The sequence below is a fragment of the Acanthopagrus latus genome, chromosome 6 (assembly GCF_904848185.1).
Source record: "Acanthopagrus latus isolate v.2019 chromosome 6, fAcaLat1.1, whole genome shotgun sequence".
Classification (NCBI taxonomy): domain Eukaryota; kingdom Metazoa; phylum Chordata; class Actinopteri; order Spariformes; family Sparidae; genus Acanthopagrus; species Acanthopagrus latus.
Window position 1 is genome coordinate 6,684,533 of NC_051044.1, and position 21,442 is coordinate 6,705,974.

A 21,442-nucleotide genomic window follows, 5' to 3' on the forward strand; every position below is an offset into this window, starting at 1 on the left:
CACACTTTGTTTAATCCTCTGTTATCCCGATATGATCCGACCGTTTAGAAATCAAAAAAACAAAAGCCGACAGAGACACGTGTGCGGTCCAGGTCGTCGTGCTCTGCGTCTCCCCTGCTGATGCGGCACATGTGCGCGGGGGCTCTGATCGATCAGCCACAGAGGCAAAGTGTTATATCAGTGGTCGCATTAAACAAACTCGAGTATTGACAAGACCACTCACACATTCTCCCATGAGGGGGCTCACGTTGGCATGGTATGCAACACTGTTGGCTGCTCAGTGGATGGATGGATGGATGGATGGATGGATGGATGGTGACTGGTGCTGAATCCTTATTTTTTTAATATATTTTTTATTTTTTATCCCCGCCGTTTTTATATCTCAGCAGAGAGTTCACGGTGGGATCAAGCGGTTCTGGCTAGACAGTGTAATTATGTTTAAATACAAAAGAACCAGAAGAAAACTTGAGACGGAATATAATACTGCAACCCCGCACAAACCTGTAAGAGGGGAAGTGAGATCAAAGCGCGGCACGCCATCAACATCATCAAGCGGCACTCGGCAGTCTGAAGGGAATTTCGTTGTCGTCATGTGTTTTACGTGTTTGCAGATGTAGAGCGTTCGAGCAGCTAACTACAGCATGTTTATTTCACAGCTATCCAAAGGTATAGATGTGTTTGCTCTGCTCGCTTACGTGCACCTGAATAGAAAAAGGGCTTTTGTTGGTTTAAGGTATGAACACTGTGCAATGAGGAGGAGAACTCCTCCTGCTCGGGTTTAAATAACCAATAGAGTGAAACTACTTTGAGGTGCCCTAGTTAAGATAAAAGCTTGTTCCAAGGCCTTGATTTTGGATTCGCAAAACTGTGAGAAGATTTTCTTTTCTTTTTTTTTGCCATTGTAGTTAAAAATGCAATGTCATAGTTCACTCTGAGTGTGTGTGTGTGTGTGTGTGTGTGTGTGTGTGTGTGTGTGTGTGTGTGTGTGTGTGTGTGTGTGTGTGTATTTTCGTCCTGTTGTATTATTTTTCCACACCGTGTGACTGACTTTGTGTACACAAGATGGAATCATGCAGCGTTGCTCTAGTCTGACGAGGAGCGGTGTGCCGGAAACGTCACTGCTTTAGTGGATTAAAGGACGACTCCACTCATTTTACACATTAAAGTGACATCATGTAGTTTTTTTTTTCACCTTAAAATGGCAGATTCCATAACAAAATCATGCTGATGGAGTGTCTCGTGATAAGATGAATGGTGTCTCTGTCTCAGCCACTCAGTGGTTGCAGTGGTGTTTTTCTACATAATAATGCTTTAAAGTTTGTCCACAGGTCCTAGGGAGAAACCACTGCATATGTGGTTTTATAAAATATTTCATGGCTCCAGAGGATGCTGCATGTAATCTGATAAACTGCCTCCAGTGATGTCAGTGGCAATGTTGCATTGTGGGTAATGTTGGCACCAAGTTCTGGTTTATACTTCACATATGCAGTAGTACTCCCCAATATCTGCGAACACACTTTGATCTGAAACATGAGTGGATTTACCTTTTTAAATGACATTACGTAGAAATTGGTACTTTCATGTGATTTGGCGCCCCCCAACAGTTTCTGAGTGCGACACCACTGTTGTGATACAAATCACAGGTCTGTCTTTTAGATTGTTTCTGCTTTAGATGCAAGTGAAACAGGCTACATCTCTCAGATTAAAGTACACACTTAGGTTTCCATTTTACCGTTTGATTTTACAGGTTATTACCCCTGTCAAAAATCAGTTAAGCCCAAATCGCAAACTGTCGAGTACTGAAACCAGCCGTTAGAGCCAAAATGAGTTTGCATTTCATGCAGCAGCAGACACTTAGTGTAACATGAGTTCCCTTGGCATTAAAGAATGATAGACATGTATTTTTTTGTCTGTTTGTTAGCTCATTCACTGAGCCGATCAGCTGTAAAATACAGTCCTGTTGAATGCCAGTACATCCTCTGAGCTATGCCTTTTCTTTTGAGGGAGTGAGATGCTTCCGAACATTGCCAACTGATGCATTTTGTAATGTTAATGAATGTGCTGGAGTCTGGGTGATCCACCGAGAAGAACTGTTCTACTTTGACCTTCTTTCCTCCCCCAGCACATTTTGCAGAACACAGCATGTTTGTGCGACAACTGCAAAAGTACATACAGTAATAAGACAACGTAACACCAAGTGCTTTCATTAACTGTAACTGAGATAATGATATTTTTAGGCGACCGCTAACACTCCGGCTTTCATTTTTATCTTTGTTTTGGCACTATGCCATTGTCACGGTTTATCCTTAATAGCAGCCAACCGAAGGCTTTCATATCTTATTTTCTTTTAAATTTCAGAGGTATCGGCTTTGAAATGTGCTAAAAGTCCAAGAGCTCCCTTTCATCTATGGTCTTCCTCATAATTATTGAGAAAGCTGTGATACTGGGCTGCGTTTTCCAGGCCTGCATCTCAGCTGGGATTTTATATGGTCTGGGTAAACCCATTTCGTCACCGAGCTAATGACTGAGGCATCCTGAGCCAGGCAGCATCATGCAAAATGAAATCCCTCATTTCCCCTATTTCCACCCCCCCGAAAACAAAATAAAATGTGCCGTCTGCCAAACATGTTTCGATTATTTGCATTTTGTTTGAGCACAGCACTAATTTGTTAACAAAAAAGCTTACCGAAGCTCGCCCCCTGTTGACCAAGTCACAGCAGAGTGAGCGCCATCAGAAGTGCAAAGAGCACAGAAATCATCGCCAAAAATGTCTGGCAGCGATGCAGACTCACTCGCCACAGACCCCATGTCAGCAATCTATGGATGTCGTGTCTCTGATCCTAAAAAAAAAAAAAGCATGCAAGTTTGCTCTGTGTCCTGTCATACTAAACTCCAACTTTTAGGCGTTTTTTTTTTTTTTAATAGAAAAGCGAGATTCCTACCGATAAGCCTGGCATGTCTGATCAGATGCCCCGTTTCATACCTCAGTGAAATAATCACTGGTGACACCATGAAGCATACGTTGGCTTTATGAAAGACGCTTGCCTGGCATCTGCGGGAATGCCACCGCAGGAGTATTCTCAATTAAAAAGCTACATGTTCTAATCTTGTTTGACGCAACCCTGACGTAGCTGTCCTGACATGTACACTCGAGCGGTAAATCACTCACAGATAGGCTTCCGTAGACGGTCGACTCTGTGGACCTGACTCCAGATTACTTTCGGTGCTACAAGGCAACACACACACACACGCACTGTATATCAAGTCCGGAGAATAGCTTCACTGCGGCTACAGCAGAGCAGCAAATGTAATGCGGCGTACTTCTTGTGCACTGGGTAAACAGGTAGTGCCATGTTGAATGATTTCTGTGTATTCTTTTATTTTTACACGAGAACACAGGCGGAGTTAATTGGCACCCGTCGTATGGTCTGTCAGGAAAAAAAAATATATGAGCACGAACCCTATTTCGAACACATAAAGTGTATATCACGCCTTCACTCAATCCAAACAAATAAATGCATCACGTTGATTTAAATTACCTGGTGACAACTTGATTCACATGCTCTGGAGTGTCTTGCCAGCGCGGATCAGGTATTTAAAATGTCGTGTTGTTTACTGGTTCAATTACACCGTTCAAATGGGCACATAAAAGGCAGGGATACATAAAAACCAGTAGGAATTTACGACGTTAGATAAATCTGTCAAAGGCTTTCTTTATGCATCTTTTTTTTTTTCTTTTTTTTTTTAAGCTGTTAAGATATCTCTGAGGCAAGCCTTTTTTCTCCCCTCCCAGTATCAGAAACATGCACCGAACGCACTGCTCAAACGAACTCCCTGATAAATTGAGTTGAGAACAGTGACGGAGAGATAAACTGAATTGTAAAGCAGCCGCGATGCATTGATAGAGTGCTCTGACGCCAGCAGTCCTTTAGCAAACATCTCCACCGGGACACTTTTTAAAAGATAAAAACATGTGATTGGATCCATCAGCGTGGCTTAAACGCAGACTCGACTCCCCGCGCTCCCAGCCCCCTCCTGCGAGTCTCCGTGGCAGCCTGCCGTTAGATTGAAACATTTCTCTGCTTTGAAAATGTGTTGACATGTCAGTTTCAACCCCGCAGTCCGTAATATGCATGTAGAATGCGGCGCCGGGTGAAATGAGCTGCCCCTTGCGCAGTGAAACTGGGTGACTGTGTGGGCACTTTCACATGCCCAGTATCCCGCGGCTCTTTGTTTTGTTTCAGATTTGTTCATCAAACGCAAATACTTGTGTGGTTGGCAAAAAGAAATAAATACATGGCCTCTATTACAGAAAGCCACAGTGAAGGGAGGGAGATTTATTTCCTTTGCTCTCACAGAAAAATACTTCTCCCTCTGCTGACAAAGGTCACAAATCTGTAATGCTAGAAGAAGGCATGCCATTGAAACACTTCCCTTCTTGCCCTTCCTTTTTTGTTTTTTTGAAACTGACTGTATTCAGCTATACTGGCGGCCAACAAAATCGACTCCACCGTACGGAGGAATGCCAGAAGAGCAGTTTAAGGCGTCCTCGAGAACGGTGAAGTTATGCACGAACACGACGCCGCGCTATAGGCATCGAAGGACAAAGACCATTGGCTGCTTTCATTTCGTGTTTTTAGCACTGTTCAACTACCACAGCGCACTGAGAGTGCTTTCAGCCGCGAGCGTTTAAAGGAACTCTAAGTACCTCCATCACGCAATTAACGCTGACCTCCACAACAGAAACATACATCAATTGCAGTCGTGGCGCCCGGTCTTCTCACCTCTGTGTGATAAGCGAAAAATGCCTCTTACTTTTGTTTCCCCGGCGGTGCCTTGTATAGGCTTTCAGAGCAGCAGTCTGTGCTCTCACTGTACACTAAAATATTTTCCCAAGGCCTCTCTCAGTAAGGAAACAATGGCATTTTTTTTTCACACATGCATTTGACAGCTTTCGCTTGCAGCAGACTTGAAGCGATGTGCACAACACAAGGAAACAAACTAATGAGAGGAGATTTGTGGAAGGGTAGGAGGCGCGGGGGGGAGACAGATTATTTTCTGCTGCGCCCCGGCTCCCTCTTTGTCGTGTTATTATTGTCTGCTGCTTCATTAGCCAGCGTTGCTTCATCACACAGCCTTGAAATCCCCCCAAACCCCCCCCAGCCCTCACCAGATGACCAAAACCTCCTTGAAACATGCTTTATATGGCTTCAGCCCCCAGATGATAACAAGGTCTCCATGGCCCCAGCACTCCTTTTTCCCTTATGTGTGGCAAGAGCTGTGGTTTCTTGTTTCATTGCTACAAGCGAGTAAACATTTATGCTTTGACATGCTCGTATTGTTTTGTTGTTTTTTTTTTTTCCCAAGCGTCTATTCTCTAATTGGAAACCATTGTCTTTGGTGACTTTGAATACAGGTTTTTCCTTTCAGATGAACTGCGCTAATGAATGCACCTCCTCGGACTGCAGAGGTTCAGTAGACAGGAGAGTGGGCAGCGAGTACAGAAGCTTGAAGGGAGTGATCTCGGGAGGGGGGTACTCCACCTTACAAAGTGTTTTGTACCGCGCCGCAGAGCTGAGATGTATCTGGCGCTCGTCATTAGGCCGGCTGATGGCTCATTGCGAGGAGAATGTGCCCAGGAGGGATAGGACAGAGATCAAATGGGCAGCTAGTCTCCCAAGTCTTGTCTGATTAGTCGTTCTGTCCAGACACCTCACACTGAGGGGCACGCGGGGTCTGGCTTCCGTGTCCATCTCAGCACCAGGAATGATGCAAGGCTGTGACATACACTTCTGGCACCCGGGGGGCATCATTTCCCATGCCGTTATCGTCCGATGTGCACCCCACATCTCGATGCCAGGTCATCTCGGCTCGCTGGCCATGGCAGGAGGTGTGTTTGGCCACGTAGCCCCACGCTGGAAGCCAGCAGTGAGGTGGAGCCATTCCAGCCTGTGATTCACAGATGTTGGTGGGAAATACCAACACCTGCCGTACCTGCTGGTGAGCAACTTAAGCAAACACATAAAAAAATAACTACATCGTAAGATTGCATTTGGAAAATTATGATGGCAAGTACTGTTGGGGCTGGATTGATAAATAATTATACACCAAAATATCTCTGGTTTTAAGCGACCATTGCGTTTTAAGATATTGGGTTTGGAAGATTTTCCACATTTATACATCAAGTATTTACCTCACTGGATAAGCCGAATTTAAAAATACTGGTGTTAAAGAAACGAGGGAGAGTTTTTCTTTGATCGGGAGGAAACTGCTTCAAGATCCATGAATATCAGTGGGTGGTCAGGACTCCCAAGACAAATCTCAGGGGTTGTGAGATGACTACAACACCAGTCATTAGCAAAGGCAGCAAAATCTATTAATGCCAGACAAAAGTGAACTTGTTTTACCAAACACATTCCCAGGACATATTTTTGTAAACCTTGTGTTTTCCTTGTGAATGATTGAATATTTCAGGAACACATTTAAATAAAAACAGGGAAATACTTATTATAGGGATGCACTAATATATTGGCACATCATCAGTAGTGGTTTATCAGTTTAAAACCTGAAAATGAAAAAGCAGCCCAAATGAACATTTCTGCCAGGAGCAAAAAAAAAGCAACTTGTCCCCTCTCATATATTTTTTATATAATTTAATAATATGTAATTTAGGAGTTTGTGAAGTTTGGTTCCCCTCTCTGGGAGTGTGTCGGTGGTGGTGGCTGACCTTCAGTAAGTAGTTTCTTAACAATGTGCTTGACATTTTTAATTTATTCTACCACCCAGTGGAACGAAACACAAAACAAAACACCTTTATATGTTTAATACTGCAGTACTTTTGGTTTCCCCTTATGTAACTGATCTGGAGATTTTTTTTTCTCTTTATTGGCTCCCCAAACAGTGAAATGAATTATTTGCCCTTGGTTTCTGTTGCTATTGACAGGCTGATCTTTGCATCTGCCTGTGGTAGAGGTATTAGAGCAGGCATAATAGTGTTTTAATCCCATTAGAGAGGAAGACATTATGTTCTCTTCAATTAGATGGAAAAAAGTACGTGCATACATCAGTCACAATATTGTTTGTCGAAAAAATTCAATAGCCAATAAAAAAATAAATGATTTTCCTTGTGGTCATAACTGAGACACATACGATAGATCACACAATGACATCGCTTGGCTGTAAGGCATCAGAAGCCAGTAGATTCTGTTAAAGTGTTCTTGAGGAAAGACGCCGAGTCTCTGATTATCATATTAGCAAATTGCCCATACTAGCAACAATCCAGGTGAAATGGTTTTTAGAGGGGTCACATGTCCCACCCCTCGGAGCTCCTGCTCGACTCCTCAGCAGGGAACTGCGGAACAAATGTGCCGCTTTGGAGAACCCAACTGTTATCAAATTGGAGACCCTTTCATGTCAACAGAGCCGGTGTCAACATTCCCACAGGGGAATAATTTGATATTCTAATTATTACTGCTAATAATATTTTGATATGAGCAACAAGTAGTAATTTAAATGACTTGAGGGAGTTTTATTCCATGCTCTAGTGTGTGTGTGTGTGTGTGTGTGTGTGTGTGTGTGTGTGTGTGTGTGTGTGTGTGTGTGTGTGTGTGATAATACACCCGCTTGTGTGAGTGTGTGTGAGTTGGAGGGTTACATGTTGACGTTGCCCAGATTTCATTTATGGCACTTCAACTAATAATTGGCCTCTGCTGTGAGTGCATGATGTACCTGCTAATAGACACATTATATATAATTCCCTGCGCTCTTCTCCGTTTTGACCCTTTGTTTATGTTGAGGTAATATTAAGATTGGATTTCTTTTTCCTCCGAGCAGCATGTTGCTGTTTTGCATAGCAGAGTGTGTTTACCGTTCAGTAATGACTGACATCCTTGTGCTTACTAAAAAGCAGCTGTGTCATGTAAAAACACGCAGCCGCTGTGAGGTCAACAAATACCTACTTACAGCCCAGTATAATGCTAGCAAACCACAGATCGTAAGTGTCATAGGTTACGTACGATACTGGTGCTTGAACAAAACGTGCATTATGTTGTTCATATTACATGTTTATTACCGAACTGTCACTTCAGGAGGTGGAGGAGTAACCGGTGACAAGGCTGCCAAACCTGCGACCGCAGTTCCAGCCTGGGTTTCAAATTTTGTTAAGCGTGACGTCACTCGATATGTTTAAGGAGGACTCCGGACAATCTCCAGGTAGTTTGTGCTGTCAAGAAATTATATTTTTGATGAGAGACCCAGACATCTATGGCCTCGTCTGTGGTGACTAAAAAGTGTATTCAAATCAAAATATGATCTTGTACTAACCCTAAGCAAGTGTTTTTTTGCGCTTAAAAAGCACAACACTGTCACAGCATAAAATGTAAAATGGAAGCCACAGAAGATGTAAAGTTCCCGCTGGTGTTTGTGGTGATCAAAACTGGTATTTTAACCCAAACCACAATGTATTTTGGAACCATGACCAAGTGTTTTTTTGTGCCTAAACCTGACCAGAGTGTAAGCAACGTGTTTTGATAAGAAAGGAAAAGAACCTGAGGTAGAGAAATGTACAGTTAGAAAACTTACTTGCGTGTTTTACTGACATGTTTTCTGTGCTGGACTGACTTCTACTCACTCAGCAGTGTTGTGACTTGATTTGAGAATCATCAGGTTAACATTTGCAACGTGTGGATCTCCAAGTAAGACCCTTTTAGGAAATGTTTCAGTCACTTTTTTCCTCATTTCAAGTTGTAAATGTATCGCAGATTAACTGAAAAAAAAGGTTGTTTTTACTTTAATTAAAGATTTGTTGTTTGAAATTTCATAAATCAACATGAGTTACTGCAGGCGATACAACAGCTGTTTGAAAGAAGCTTTGTACTCACTGTGCGTCTGTATTAACACTGTTTTTGTGCTTAATTAATGTTGTGGCCCCCTCAGTGATGTATTCAAGTTAGGATACAAATTCAGAGTCTGACTACAATAAAGGTATCACGCTGCCGTCAAATCCTGTCTGTACTGCAGACACACCAAGACAAAAAGATAAAGCGGTGGAACATGAGATTAGTCGTGTTGAGTAAATGAGGAAAATAGAAGGATTTGATATTAAATTATGATTTTTGTTCCTCAGTACTTAGCTCAGTTGAATGAGGAGACAAAGTCACCCTGGAAACAAGCATTAGGAGTAAATAATGTGTGCCACTGTCTGCTTCCTCAATTTAACTCAAGCATGTCTTATTAAAAATGGAAAAAGGGCCCGTGCCACATTAGGGATTAGAAATTTGTATTTAAGCATGAAATGAGCCCTATGCTGTGCGCCGAACAGACAGATAAATGTTTCGGCCCAGCCCGACTAGATATTCTGAGGATTTGCATGGAAAATGGGGAAATTTGGTTCAAGTATGTACATTAATCCCTCATAACATGTATTAACACTTCGTCACCTTGATGAATCAACCGGGGCCAAAATGAAGGAACATTAAACAGAATTTCTCACCACTGAAAGCAGTGCTGACACCAGAACCCAGTCCTTGTTGTGGGTGAAATCAATCATTCAGTTGGGATTCTGCTTTAACCTTTGGAATGTGTCCTGCACAGTAAGCCCTATGTGAATTTCTGCTTTCAACCAATTTCTGTCAGGAGGACTGCTCAAGTGATAAATTTACTCACGGTATGAAGACAGAAAATGCTTCATCTTAATAAACTCACTCATAAAATTTACGAAGAAAACAAAAGCCTTTTTGTCTATTTTAGCATTCCGCCAAATTCAGCATTCTGTTGTGTGCTCACGACCTGCTTTATGATTTATGCCTTGAATAACACTCCCCATATATCTATCAACCGGCAGATGCAGATGGTGGCTCCAGTAATCTGGAGGATATGGAATAAAAAGAGGGGTGGTGGTGGAGGGGAACTGTGAAGCTGCAAACATATGCAGACTCGTTATGTCCGCAGTGGCCCTGATGTCTTCTAAGACCATCTGTTTTCCAACTCTTGTGCCCTTGTGAGCCAAAACCCATCTGTGATATAAAGATGAAAATGGCAAAAAATGTTGTCCGACATAGGTTCTGATGATCAAACTGCATCATTAGTTTGAAAACAAAAGAAAAAAAAGGAAAAAAGGAATAATAACGATAATAATAAGCGGCCTGGCATCGGCAGACTAACTCACAAAAGGGGCGACCCAATCGACAGAATAAATGTTGGCAATGTACATTTTTGCAAACCACGGATATGTCGAACTTTATATTTCTTTCTGCTGGAACTTCTTCTTGAAGTCTCCATATTCTTTGGCTTCCATTTTCTATTTCATGTTGTGACTATGCTGTGTGTTATAGTGTGGTTAGGTTTAAGTGCAAAAAACGTTTGATTAGGGTTAGTAAAAGATCATATTTTGCTTTAAATACATGTGGTAATCCTCACAGACACGGCCACAGATGCCCCGGTTTCTCATCAAAAATATATGTTATTTCAATGGAAATTGTCCTGAGGTCTCCTTAAAAATATCCAGTGGTGTAACACTTGCAAATGTTGAAACACAGTCTTGAACTGCGGTCAATGGCTTGGCAGCCTTCTCGCCTGCAGTTCCACCACCATCTCCTCCACCTCAGGATAGGCCAGTCCGGTCATAACCATAATAATGTAAATGTGATATGACATAAACATTAACCCTAACCCCAAGACTGTAGAATTGTGAATTTCTTTGTGACCAGGCAGCTTTCTTTTCCTCACTTGGCCTGTTTCGTAGTATAAGCCGTCACCGGGAGTGCTGGCATTTGTAGCTTTTACTGTTCTGCCACCGCCAGTGTCGGTACCAGAGGAGGGGGGGTCCTGCTCTCTGCGTGTCACCAGAACAGACAGGACCGCCTGTTTATGGAGTTCAATGTCCTGACTGGATAAAGTGAGCAGGGACAGCTGAAAAACTGCATTAGGAAAAGGGAGGAGAGATACCGGTTACTGACCTGACCGACTGTAACAGTGATTACTGTTGGAAGAGAGAGATATTTAACACTTAGAGCCACTTCGATTACTTTCCACCGCTGGCAGCCCGTCACTGTTTTGCTCTCATATTGATTGTTTTGTGATTTTAAACAGATCACTCTAATCAGAAGCAGCCCAGCAGCTTTCCTGTAGCCGGCCTGTTGACCAATAACACGTTTCCCTGTGCACAAGTGGCCTGGGGGATGGCAAAATGACACACATGCTCCACCGCCATGTTTGAGCTGCACACAACTACCAGAGATTACGACGACCACTGGACAAGTCCCATTCCTATACGTTCTGGATATTGCCACAATCCACTGTCAGCGTTGAGTGCAGTCACCCTTGTAATTTCTGTAATTAGCATGTCGAGCCACATGCACGTACAGTAATAGGGCCAAAGTGGCGCAGGGTGAGGTAAGGCAGCGGTAGCCTGGAGGTCAGATGGGCAAAACAGTGAATCAGACAGCAGCTCAGGGAGGGGAGGGGAACAGCTGCTAATGAGATGAATGAAGCAGAATGTATGTAAAATAGCATAAAATCTTTATAGCCATCAAGCAAAACAGGTGCACATTGACTCAGCATTAATCACTTAATAATTCATGAACAGGTTTACAAGGACTTGGACAGAGCACTTGGATTCTTTTGTCATCGGTGCAGCCTGAGGTTCCTCCTCACTTCTCCTTCTGTGTCCTACAGTACCTGCTCAGCCTGCCAGCTGTCTAATAAAGACATTGTCAAAGAAAGGCGTGAACGAGGAGTCACTTAATGCACATTGATCAAACAGATTAAGGACAAGTGCCCACAATGATGTTCTTCCCTTAGTGCTGCATCTCATTACCTGTGTGTCCTTGATGGAACTCTTTGATACGCAGTCGAAGTCTCTGCATCACATAATTTGCCACTAATTGCTGAAGTTACGCAGTCCTCTGTTGCACCTCTGCCCCTGAAGCTTGCGATGACACTTTATTTAGTTTCAGGTTCAATGCATGCTTTTCTCTGTTTAAACGAATTATTTTACAATACATTATTTTTTTGAGTTTTCTTTTGTTTCCATGTTTCTTCTTTTTTTGCCCTTCTTCTACACACACCCATGCTGTTTTCGCGGAGTCGTGGCAAAAAGGTGCCATTTATCAGAAGTGCCCGTTTCCTGTGCATGCATAGTCCTTTTCAGCTGTGTCATTATTGGTACCCTGGTAATTGTTTATTGTTTCTGTATTATAGGGAGCAGCCCAGAACAACCACAATTTTCTATTGTGAGCTAAGCAGCTTCACTGAGCAATTTGGTTTGAAGTGCTTTGCTTAAGGGCACCTCAGTGGTAATTGAGGTAGCTGAGCGATTCCTCACCCGGATTTTCCCAGCCACTCCTGGAATATGACCAGGAGCCGTGCCAGTCATGCATACATCTTCTTCTAACTCTAGCACCACTTGAACTTCATTCCTTAAAGTAGCTTAGCTGAGACTATCCTGCCCTTCCCTATATAGTAACTACTGTATATGATAGCCAGTATACTGTAGATCAGCCGTCTCCAACAAGTCTGACCGTCTTTGATCTCATCACCTCCTCGCTGTCAGCCAAGAGACAGCTCGTCTCCCTCAGAATGACAGCCGTAATAACCATCTCTGGACGGCCTTGTCTCAGATGGCTTTAGATAACACGCTTGCATAACGCTTAACTGCCTGAATTTATACCCTGGCTGTGCCTGACCCTCACCCTGCTACCTCCAGGGTGCAGCTGAGTGCAGTTGGTCTGTTCCTGTTGGTGGCACAGTTTGCATGAAGCCCAGCTCTAATCCGTGTATGTAATCTGGCAGCTCCAGCAGCAGCCAATCACAACCTGTTTGTACTCTGTAACATTGGAATGAAAACGCCTGACAGCGGAGCAGGGAGCATGTGACGCCAGTATCGTGCCAGATTAAATGTCTACTGATGATGCTGTCCTCCCTTTCCGTGTGTGCATACAGAAAGTCTGATAAACTTGTCACACTAAAGACAGTATCTCCTGATTGGTATGCCGCTGAACGCTAACAGATATGTATATATATATTTAACATCATGCTGTCTTGCAACAGTATATTTCAGGGAATAATGTGATATTTTCTTGGAGACTCAATCATAGTCACAGATTTAACAAAAAATAACACAGGAGATGAACATAACATCGCCATGAACCTTCTTGGTGAGTCTGTTCGTCTGATAAATGACCCTAAACTCTCACCGACTGAGCGAAAATACTTTTTGAACCAATTGTCACTCAGACTCACTTTTCCTGCAAACTCAGCATCTGTTTAAATTAGCGTGGCACCGCACAACAAGGCCGATCTGAGCGTCACAGAGTACTGTACACGTTTGCATCGCCGGTTAGCTACCGGCCCGAATTAGCCGCAGCCCCCCGCCGAGAGCGATGACAGACAGGGGGAGGAGAGGAGGCTGTCATTTGAAGCATGAAATCCCTTTAACCAAGTCCTCTGTCACTCAGCTGCCGGTAGGGGAGCGCAGCATGCAGAGCTGTGAGCGCACAGGTTAAGAGGCAGGTTCACCGCTGCTGCTGGATGTGCTTACCGAATGAAGACGAGCGCTGCGCAGCACATCCACAGGCGCAGCGATCACTTACGGGTCCTCCTCAGTCAGCAGGCGAGCCGGAGCAACGCCTCAGCGTTCCCCATAGTTACACTTGGCAGCTCTAAGTGCTGCGGACTAATAAACGTAATACACGGTGCACTCTTATCCTGCTGCATCGTATTTTGTTTGGTTTATTGCACAGTTTTTAGGTTCAACACTTTTGCAACACTTTCTTCCGTATTGTCCCCAGTATATAATGTTTTGTGCTCCATAAAAGCAATGACAGCGAATTTAATCTCTTACCTCACTGGGGCATGGCGCGTTATTGTTGTAGCCTAGCACTCCCTTACCTCACATACTGCATATCTCCCCATGTGCGGTGCAAGTTGTCTGCCTGTTTGTTACAGTAGCTCAAAGGCTCAGAGGTAGCTTGTTGTTACTCTGTATTTAATGGAACGGAAAGGGCCCCCGTGCTTCACCGCCTAACGTCGATAATCTCTGAACATGTTGAATATTTTTTTTTAATGTTTTCTTTTGCTTGAACGGGAACTTTGCTGGATTTCAGCCAGCTTTGCTGCAACTTTCGGTCATTGGGAAACAAAACAATGTTTAACTGCTCTCCATTTCGTCTAAGGCCAGAGCTCCACTCGCGTTCCTGTTGGCAAAACATCCACCAAAACACGTCATCTGGGTGTCGTGGGGCTGTTGCATCAACTACAGATTGTTGTGGCATTTTGTATGGGTGCATTCACAGACACAAAGAGTATAGCCAGAGAGAGAGAGAGCGAGCGATGCCCTTCTCTTGAGGATACGGTGAACGCGGAGGCTGATCAAACTGTAAAACAAGGCAGCGCTGATCAGATATGAACCAAAATCTCCCTTTCATTTCCCAGTGATGAAGTACTTCATTAAGTCTTATTGTGCCGTTTATCTGCATTTATAAACACATCGAACTCGTTTTATTGTTTAAAAGATCACCTCGCTGTGCATCCATTTATTTTCAACAAGGTCGTGACAAGACCTTATAATTCATAAGTGTTTCTGTGCCGCAGCAGAAAATGGAAGAAGTAATATATCAAAACAATCATTAATATAATGGTGTGTCACAAGCACAATGACAAACATTCATGTAAAAAAAGAAAAAAAAATGGTTAAAACATGAATGAAGGTCTTTTCTTTCTGTTCTTCTGGGTTCTGTATTAATTTTGTTCTTGCATACAGCAATTACACCAACTTTACAAGTAAGACAATGTCTCCCAATGCTCGTGCCCTTTTTCAAAAAGACACTTGGTGAGATAATAATATTAGGCAAATTAGCACGGATATGAAGGAAAGTGCCAAGCCGGTTCATGACAATGCTCCGATCATCTCTTTTGTTGCTGTCTGTCTAAGTCCTTAAATGAGGGATTGAATGGGAATAAATCTCATTAAGACGCTATGTGAGAGCCGCGCTGCTGTCCATCTTATGGAGGCGCTCGACTGGTAGATTCAGATCACAAAGAGAAAAAAAAAAAAAAAAAAAACGCTGGTGAAACATGAATGAGTGGTTCTTCAAAACCATTATCATCTACTTACACGATGCCATGTGAACATCATGGCGTTATTACTCAGCCCTATCTTAGCATAACATTAAACTCCATGAGGTCCTCTATCTTGTATGTGCAGATTAGAACACTTTGCCGTGCATTTCCATGTATTTCATCTCTCTTCCCTTTAAACCAGCTTGGAAAAATACTATAAAAAGCTTCGCTCGTAGTGACTCTCTGACTGCTGCCTGAAATTATAAAACAGGATTCAGGTTGAATCTCTCACAGTTGGCCTGCAGTGTGTTAGCAGAATTTCCTCCAGTGGCTGCTGATGCAGCTGCAGCCTATAAATAGGCCCGGCCCAGACAGGCAGAGGGAGGAGGGCTTTGGTTAACCCCTGAGACCCAGCCCCAACCTGACCCCAATAATAGGAAGCATCATTAGAGAGTCAGCTCTGCTGCCTGGCCAGGAAGGATACAGGGCCCCCCTCCATCGTGAGAGATCTTGGCGTTATCTCATCTCCGGAGAGGCACAGGACCTTGTTTTTGAGCACCTTCAGATGCACCCAATTGTCAGCTACCTGTCGCGGACTTCTCGCTCGCCTGCTGGCAGTTCCCTCAGCCAACATCCGCTATCTGCCACGACGCAGACGAGGGAGGGGTGGCTGACTCTTTACCACCCATGCCTGTCTTTTCATATCTCCAGATGGCCGAGTGTTGGAGAGGTTTGGTGCCTGCGTGCCTCATATGCATCGCGTGGCCTGGATTCAACAAAGCAGTTGTAGCAGAGCTTTGCTTCCCCAACGGTGCTTTTCTGCAATCAAAGAGTATTCATCTCCCTCTTGCCCTCCCTCTTGTACAGACGTTTTGGCACAGTTTGGCTCTCTTTTTCCCTCCCACTCTCTCCCTTTCTCCCTGTTCTATCCCTTCCATAGTCAGTCATTCAAACCACAGACAGCTCCCCTCGTGGGGATAAGGGAGACATCCACTGATGTGCAGATTCTTTCAGATTTATTACACAGGGGTTTTAAGGGTCAGTCTTAATTAAGAGGTGAAATCATTAAGGAGGGAAAGATAAAGAGATGGTGCCACAGAGATGACCCGTCCGTGTCAGGAATATTCTCTCTGGTCCTCGCGGCTTCCGGACAACCAGAAATCTGACACCTGCATTATCCACAAGGTTTTTCAGGGGGGAGGACGGACAGCAATTGTAATGCTTGTTGGATTAGATGAACTGTGAAAGAGGAGACGGCTCGAACACGTCTCCAACTCACCTCAGCACTTCAGGGCCGGCGGAGCACTTTCGCATCGGTTTATGAAAGCCTTGTAACTCTTAAAGCCATTGTAATGTGCTGGGATGGAGGGAGGTGAGCTTCTCTTGCAAGGAGATTTGTAAACTATTTCTTAAAGTAGCTGCACTCGCTCATATTGTGCAAATAAGCGCAGTCATGTGTTGTTGTTTCTTTTCCCCCCTTGTGCCGTAATAGCTTTCGCCGTCACTCGGTTGAATGGAAAATAAATTACTCCGAAAAACTGATAGCGTGAAAGTCAAAGGCAGTGTTAGTCTTCTGCTTTTTCATCCGATTCAAACTGATGATTAAACTAATGAAATCCTTAAAAAAAAAAAAAAAAAAAGAAAAGAAAAAAACTACAAACACATGATCCCTTCTGAGGAGATAATCCACAGTCTTTATCAATTCTTCTTCTGTGCTGTGGTATTTTTCCACTGCACTTCTAGGAGCTCACTCGGCAATTAGACACTGATGTCTTTTTTCCTCAATTGTGGTAATGACGTTTGAGCTTCCGTCTGTGAAATGCTTTGTATTTTTCAGCTTGGCTCGGCGAAGGTTATTGCTGCTCACACTCACCGGCTCTTTTTCTGCCATTGGAAAAAGGTTTCAGAAGCCTTCCTGGAAATTACTTACAGTAGATAACACGGGGGCACTTGGTTGGTGGTCGTATTTTTCTTACAAAGCGTTTTCTACAATAATAGACGAGAGGCCACAGTGGCAAGGTCATTTGATTTTGGTCGAGCTCGGCTCACAAACACATACGGCAGGTCAGAAAGATGTATGACTTTTAAGTTTTTGAGCAACACCCACGTGAAGACTTTGAACATCTGCCTCCACGCCACGGCGTCAGTGTTTTGGTTTTTTTTTTATCAGAACTGTTAACAAGGCAGGCAGACTGAATTTTACTGTTAGCTGCCAACAAGCTAAAATGTTGTCAACTCAAAATCGATGAAATTGCCGCGTGCAGTCAGTTGTTCGCTTGTCCACTGTTGCCTGCTGGCTGAACACGTCAGTGGCTGCTGCAGTGTTATCTGCAGAAAGTGCACATGTGGACGCACGTACGCATGCAACGCACCATTCTGGCTGCTGTGTTGCTAAAACAAACCTCTTGAATCATTTCTGGAGCATCCGGGTTTCATTTCAGGTCAGTCTGTCTGTTGTATTAAGTGATTAAGACTCGTCTGACTCCTGGTATGCAAACGCGAATTGTGAAAGTTCAGGTATCTTAACTTTGTTAAAAGGTGCTTTATTGTGCTTCATTGAATTTGACGTGAGGCGTTTTGCCCCTGTGAAAGACTTTGATTCATTCAAAACAGACAAGCAAAGAAATAACAGGGCAGCATCTGGCCCGCTGTCTGACACTAAATTGCAGCAAAACATTCTGAGAGCAGAAGATTTTTTTTTTTTTTTTTTGAAGATTGCAAACAGAAACGAGGACAAATCTTTTGTTGAATATTTGATTTAATCTCACAGACGCTCGCCCAAGCACTGTTCCTGGTTGATAGGAAAAAAAATGAGGCAGGTGGAAATGAACCACTCGAATTTTATTGACAGTTCTGCTGCATAATTCGTCCTGCCTCACACTGTACTGATAGAGTATATCATCTTACGCCTCCCTGACATCTCATCATTAATCCAGTAAAAATGTGCTGCCGTTCAGCTCTCCATACAGGTATCATACATCAATAAGGTTAATGGAGATACTCTTTTTAAGCTCCGTCAAATGGTTTCCACACATGGCGTCGAGCAGCCGCGTCAGACAGGGATGTGTTTCGACTCCCTATGGTGGTATTTTCTAGCGGGGCCATTACTGTGGCCACGGAGGTGGCACATGTCTGGGTGGACGGCTCGAAAGCACAATTTTCGATCATTGCTTTGCTTTTAAAGGCTGACCTTTTTCCTTCGCCTCTTCCTGCTCTGTAGCTCAAAAACAAAGCCGCATCATCGCTCTGTGTTGATACTAATGAGCAGATGGCCACCGACACTCAGGTCCTCGACAAGGGTGCCAAAACTTTCTCCCCATCAAACGGTGTCTGCCGAAAAAAAAAGGGTAAAAAATCTCGGGCTCAAGTGGAGGAATGCTTTAAAAAACATGCTTCCAAACAGGCTGTCAAGATATTAAATCTGTAAAAGTATCCAAAAGCCACCCTGTTATTGGTGACAAAGGTGATTTATTTTCACGGGCCTGCTTGTGGTTGTTTCAGCACTGTCAGCTCCCCGTGCAGCACCACTTAGCAAACTAAGCCCGAGGCAGCGTGCTTTCTCCAGAGGCAAGAGGTTATACGAATTACCCCATATTCACCGGGAACGATTGTTTGTTCACATAAATGCAATTTAGCTTTGTCTCTTCATGAGGCGTAGTGTACATTATACATTATACGGACTAATCACGGAATGCTCTGACGTTGTTTACCGCACTGAAGGGATTGGGTTGGATCAGAACGATAGCATCTCCGCCGGCGAACGGAAGAAGGATCCCCGGCCCACCGACAATTTCCTTCTTCAAAGCAGCATTAGTGGCTCCATTAAAATCCTGTCACCCTCTTTTCCTTTATGGCTGTCTGTGGCTTTCTGAGGAGAGGAGAAATCACAGTCATTCAAATGCTAAGTGACTTTAACACTCCCGTGAATATTACAAAGGAGAGAACTACTCCATCATCTACCGTGCGCAGACAAAAAAAGATTAGACCAGTGTTTTGAATATCCTATCCCCATACCTCTGCAGTATCTCGTCACAAGCCATTACCCCTGCAGAAAGCAGACTGCTTGACACATACAGAACACCGCGCTGTGTCAGTCTTCATTAAGGCTTAACCATGTGCACGAATACATCCTGGCAGCTGCCTAAGAGACTGTCTGGCTGATGCTATCATGTCAGCAGGTTTTCAATCCCTCCGCTTTCAGACATCATAAGGAATGGGCTTATCATGGCTGCAAATGAATCAATGGGATAATTGCAGTCAGCAGTGCTATCCACACTCCAGGCCATGGGACAGCAGTCTGTGCTTAGGAGGAGCTCTCGGGGCAAAGAGGTAGGCCCCGTCCCATCCGTCATTGTTGGAATCATCTTATTAATGCGCTCTTTTTTGCTTCGCAGGTCACGGACGGAGGAACCATCAAGCAGAAAATCTTCACCTACGATGCTATGTTTAATACCAATTACTCCCACATGGAGGACTACCGCAGGCGCGAAGACCTTGTGTACCAATCAACCGTCCGGTGAGTCTCAAAATCAATTAACTTTAATTTAAAACAAGACTGCTTTACTTGTTGAACTCTGCTGGCGCTGTGTTTCCCTGCTACTCTGCTTTTGCTCTATCCGTTTTGCAGCGCTAATGAATTGCAAAAAATTTTAAACATGCTGTTTAATCAGAGCATCTCTTGATGCTGTGATAGTAAATGCACCGAGTTGAACTCCTGCTCGGCGCTGCACGCCGTCACTCTCAGCCATCTGCTGCTAGTCACACCAGGCCAACCAGACGGGGGGTGACCTGGTGAAGGGGGTCAGTGCATTATTACATGCGGACAGGAGGCATCGGCGAACTCTAATCATCAACTCCGGTCAGGATAAAGAGTTCGGTGTTAAAGACTTAGCAAACATCTGGCCGTGCGGGTCCTTATTCCAGCCACAATGTCCCAGGTAGCACCGCCCTCCTCAGGAAAACTCACCCATCTCTCAGGCCTCCATGATCCGGTGCACGGACAGCGACACTGTTTATCCCTTAAAGGTCCCATATTCTGCAGAGTAAGGTGTCTTTTTAAATCTGCCGAGGAGGTTCTGTTTTCACCCATGTCAGTTTGTTAGTCGGCTGGTTTGTCAGCAGGATTACACACAAAATGAATTTGCACAAAACTCCGATTGAGGATGAGTCCCAGCCCAGAACAGACCTCATTACATTTTGGTGTAGATCTGTATAAAGGGATGGATCAAGACAGGTCTTCCCTGAGATTTTTCATCATTTCAATGTAATTTCTCAGGGAATAATGCATGGATCTTGATGAAAACCGGTGGGGCTGTGCCCTCTACTGAATGCCATTGCAGTTTGATTATAAAGCAGATCTGCGGATTATATAAATACAGTGAAATCAAAAACCTCAAGCCGAGAAGAATGTATTTCGAAAAAGTCGTGCCTTCGTACAAGCCACTGTGATCATCACGGTTGCAAAAATACCCACGGATCTGATGCAGAAGCATGCTGGGTGTTGACTGCTCAGGCCTGTCTGAGCGGACCTATCAGAGAAGACTGGGCCTCAAAGAAACGGGCACCAAAAGGGAACATTCAGAAAGAGAGAGAATAGACTAATGTACTGTATGATTAAAATAATGTGTTTTTAAAAACATTAAAGCAGTATTATGCAGTTAAGTATAAACCTGATACTGAAGAGAATATGGGATCTTTAACAGGTTTTACTCAGACAGAGAAATCGGTGGAGAAAGAGGGAGTAGCAGGACGAGGAGTCATCTGGCTCTGGTTGGCTTGATTAGACGTTTCAGGCGTCGTGGGGACTGTCTTCTTTTACCCCAGGCCTCGGCAATACAGCTGGCAGCTGTCTGCCCATCTCCTCATTCCTTGCCTCCCTCTCCCCTGGCTCTCATTCTGCTGCAGATATCCCTGTCAGAATGTCCAACAACACAAAGGAAGTGCCGGCCATACATCGCACCTATGAGTTCGTTTAAAACTCAAACACGCGACTCGCTGTGTGCTGTTAACACTGTCCACTTGCTTTTCTTGGATTCCTCTCAGGAACATCCTTCCCTCATTGTGTTTTTTTTTTTTTTTTTTTTTTCCATTCTCATTCTCCTTTCCCTCCTTCCCACCTTTTTTTTCCCCTCTCGTGTGGTGTGGCTGCCCATCTGAGGATGATTTATCTGGACAATCCTACCATCCCTTTGGGAGAGTAGGCATCAATGGAATGGTGCACACACTTACATGCACACCGACATGGGAACATGAATGTTCACGCGGACTGAAAACAACCCCCCCTCCTCCATTTCGTAAACACTCACACACGCACACACACACACACACACAGACTGACAGACAGGGAGGACCAGTGAGAGAAGGTGTTACACAGCACACCGCAGCG

At 44.0% G+C, this 21,442-nt stretch overlaps 1 protein-coding gene across 6 annotated transcripts in view; it reads left to right on the plus strand.

Annotated features, from left to right (window-relative positions):
• The window catches only part of igsf21a (immunoglobin superfamily, member 21a), a 333,921-nt gene that overhangs the window by 225,468 nt on the left and 87,011 nt on the right, over positions 1-21,442 (plus strand). For all 6 annotated transcript variants that reach the window (XM_037101112.1, XM_037101113.1, XM_037101114.1 and 3 more), the window contains one exon: positions 19,452-19,573. In XM_037101112.1, the coding sequence (XP_036957007.1) occupies positions 19,452-19,573 (122 nt within the window). The remainder of the gene's footprint in view (positions 1-19,451; positions 19,574-21,442) is intronic.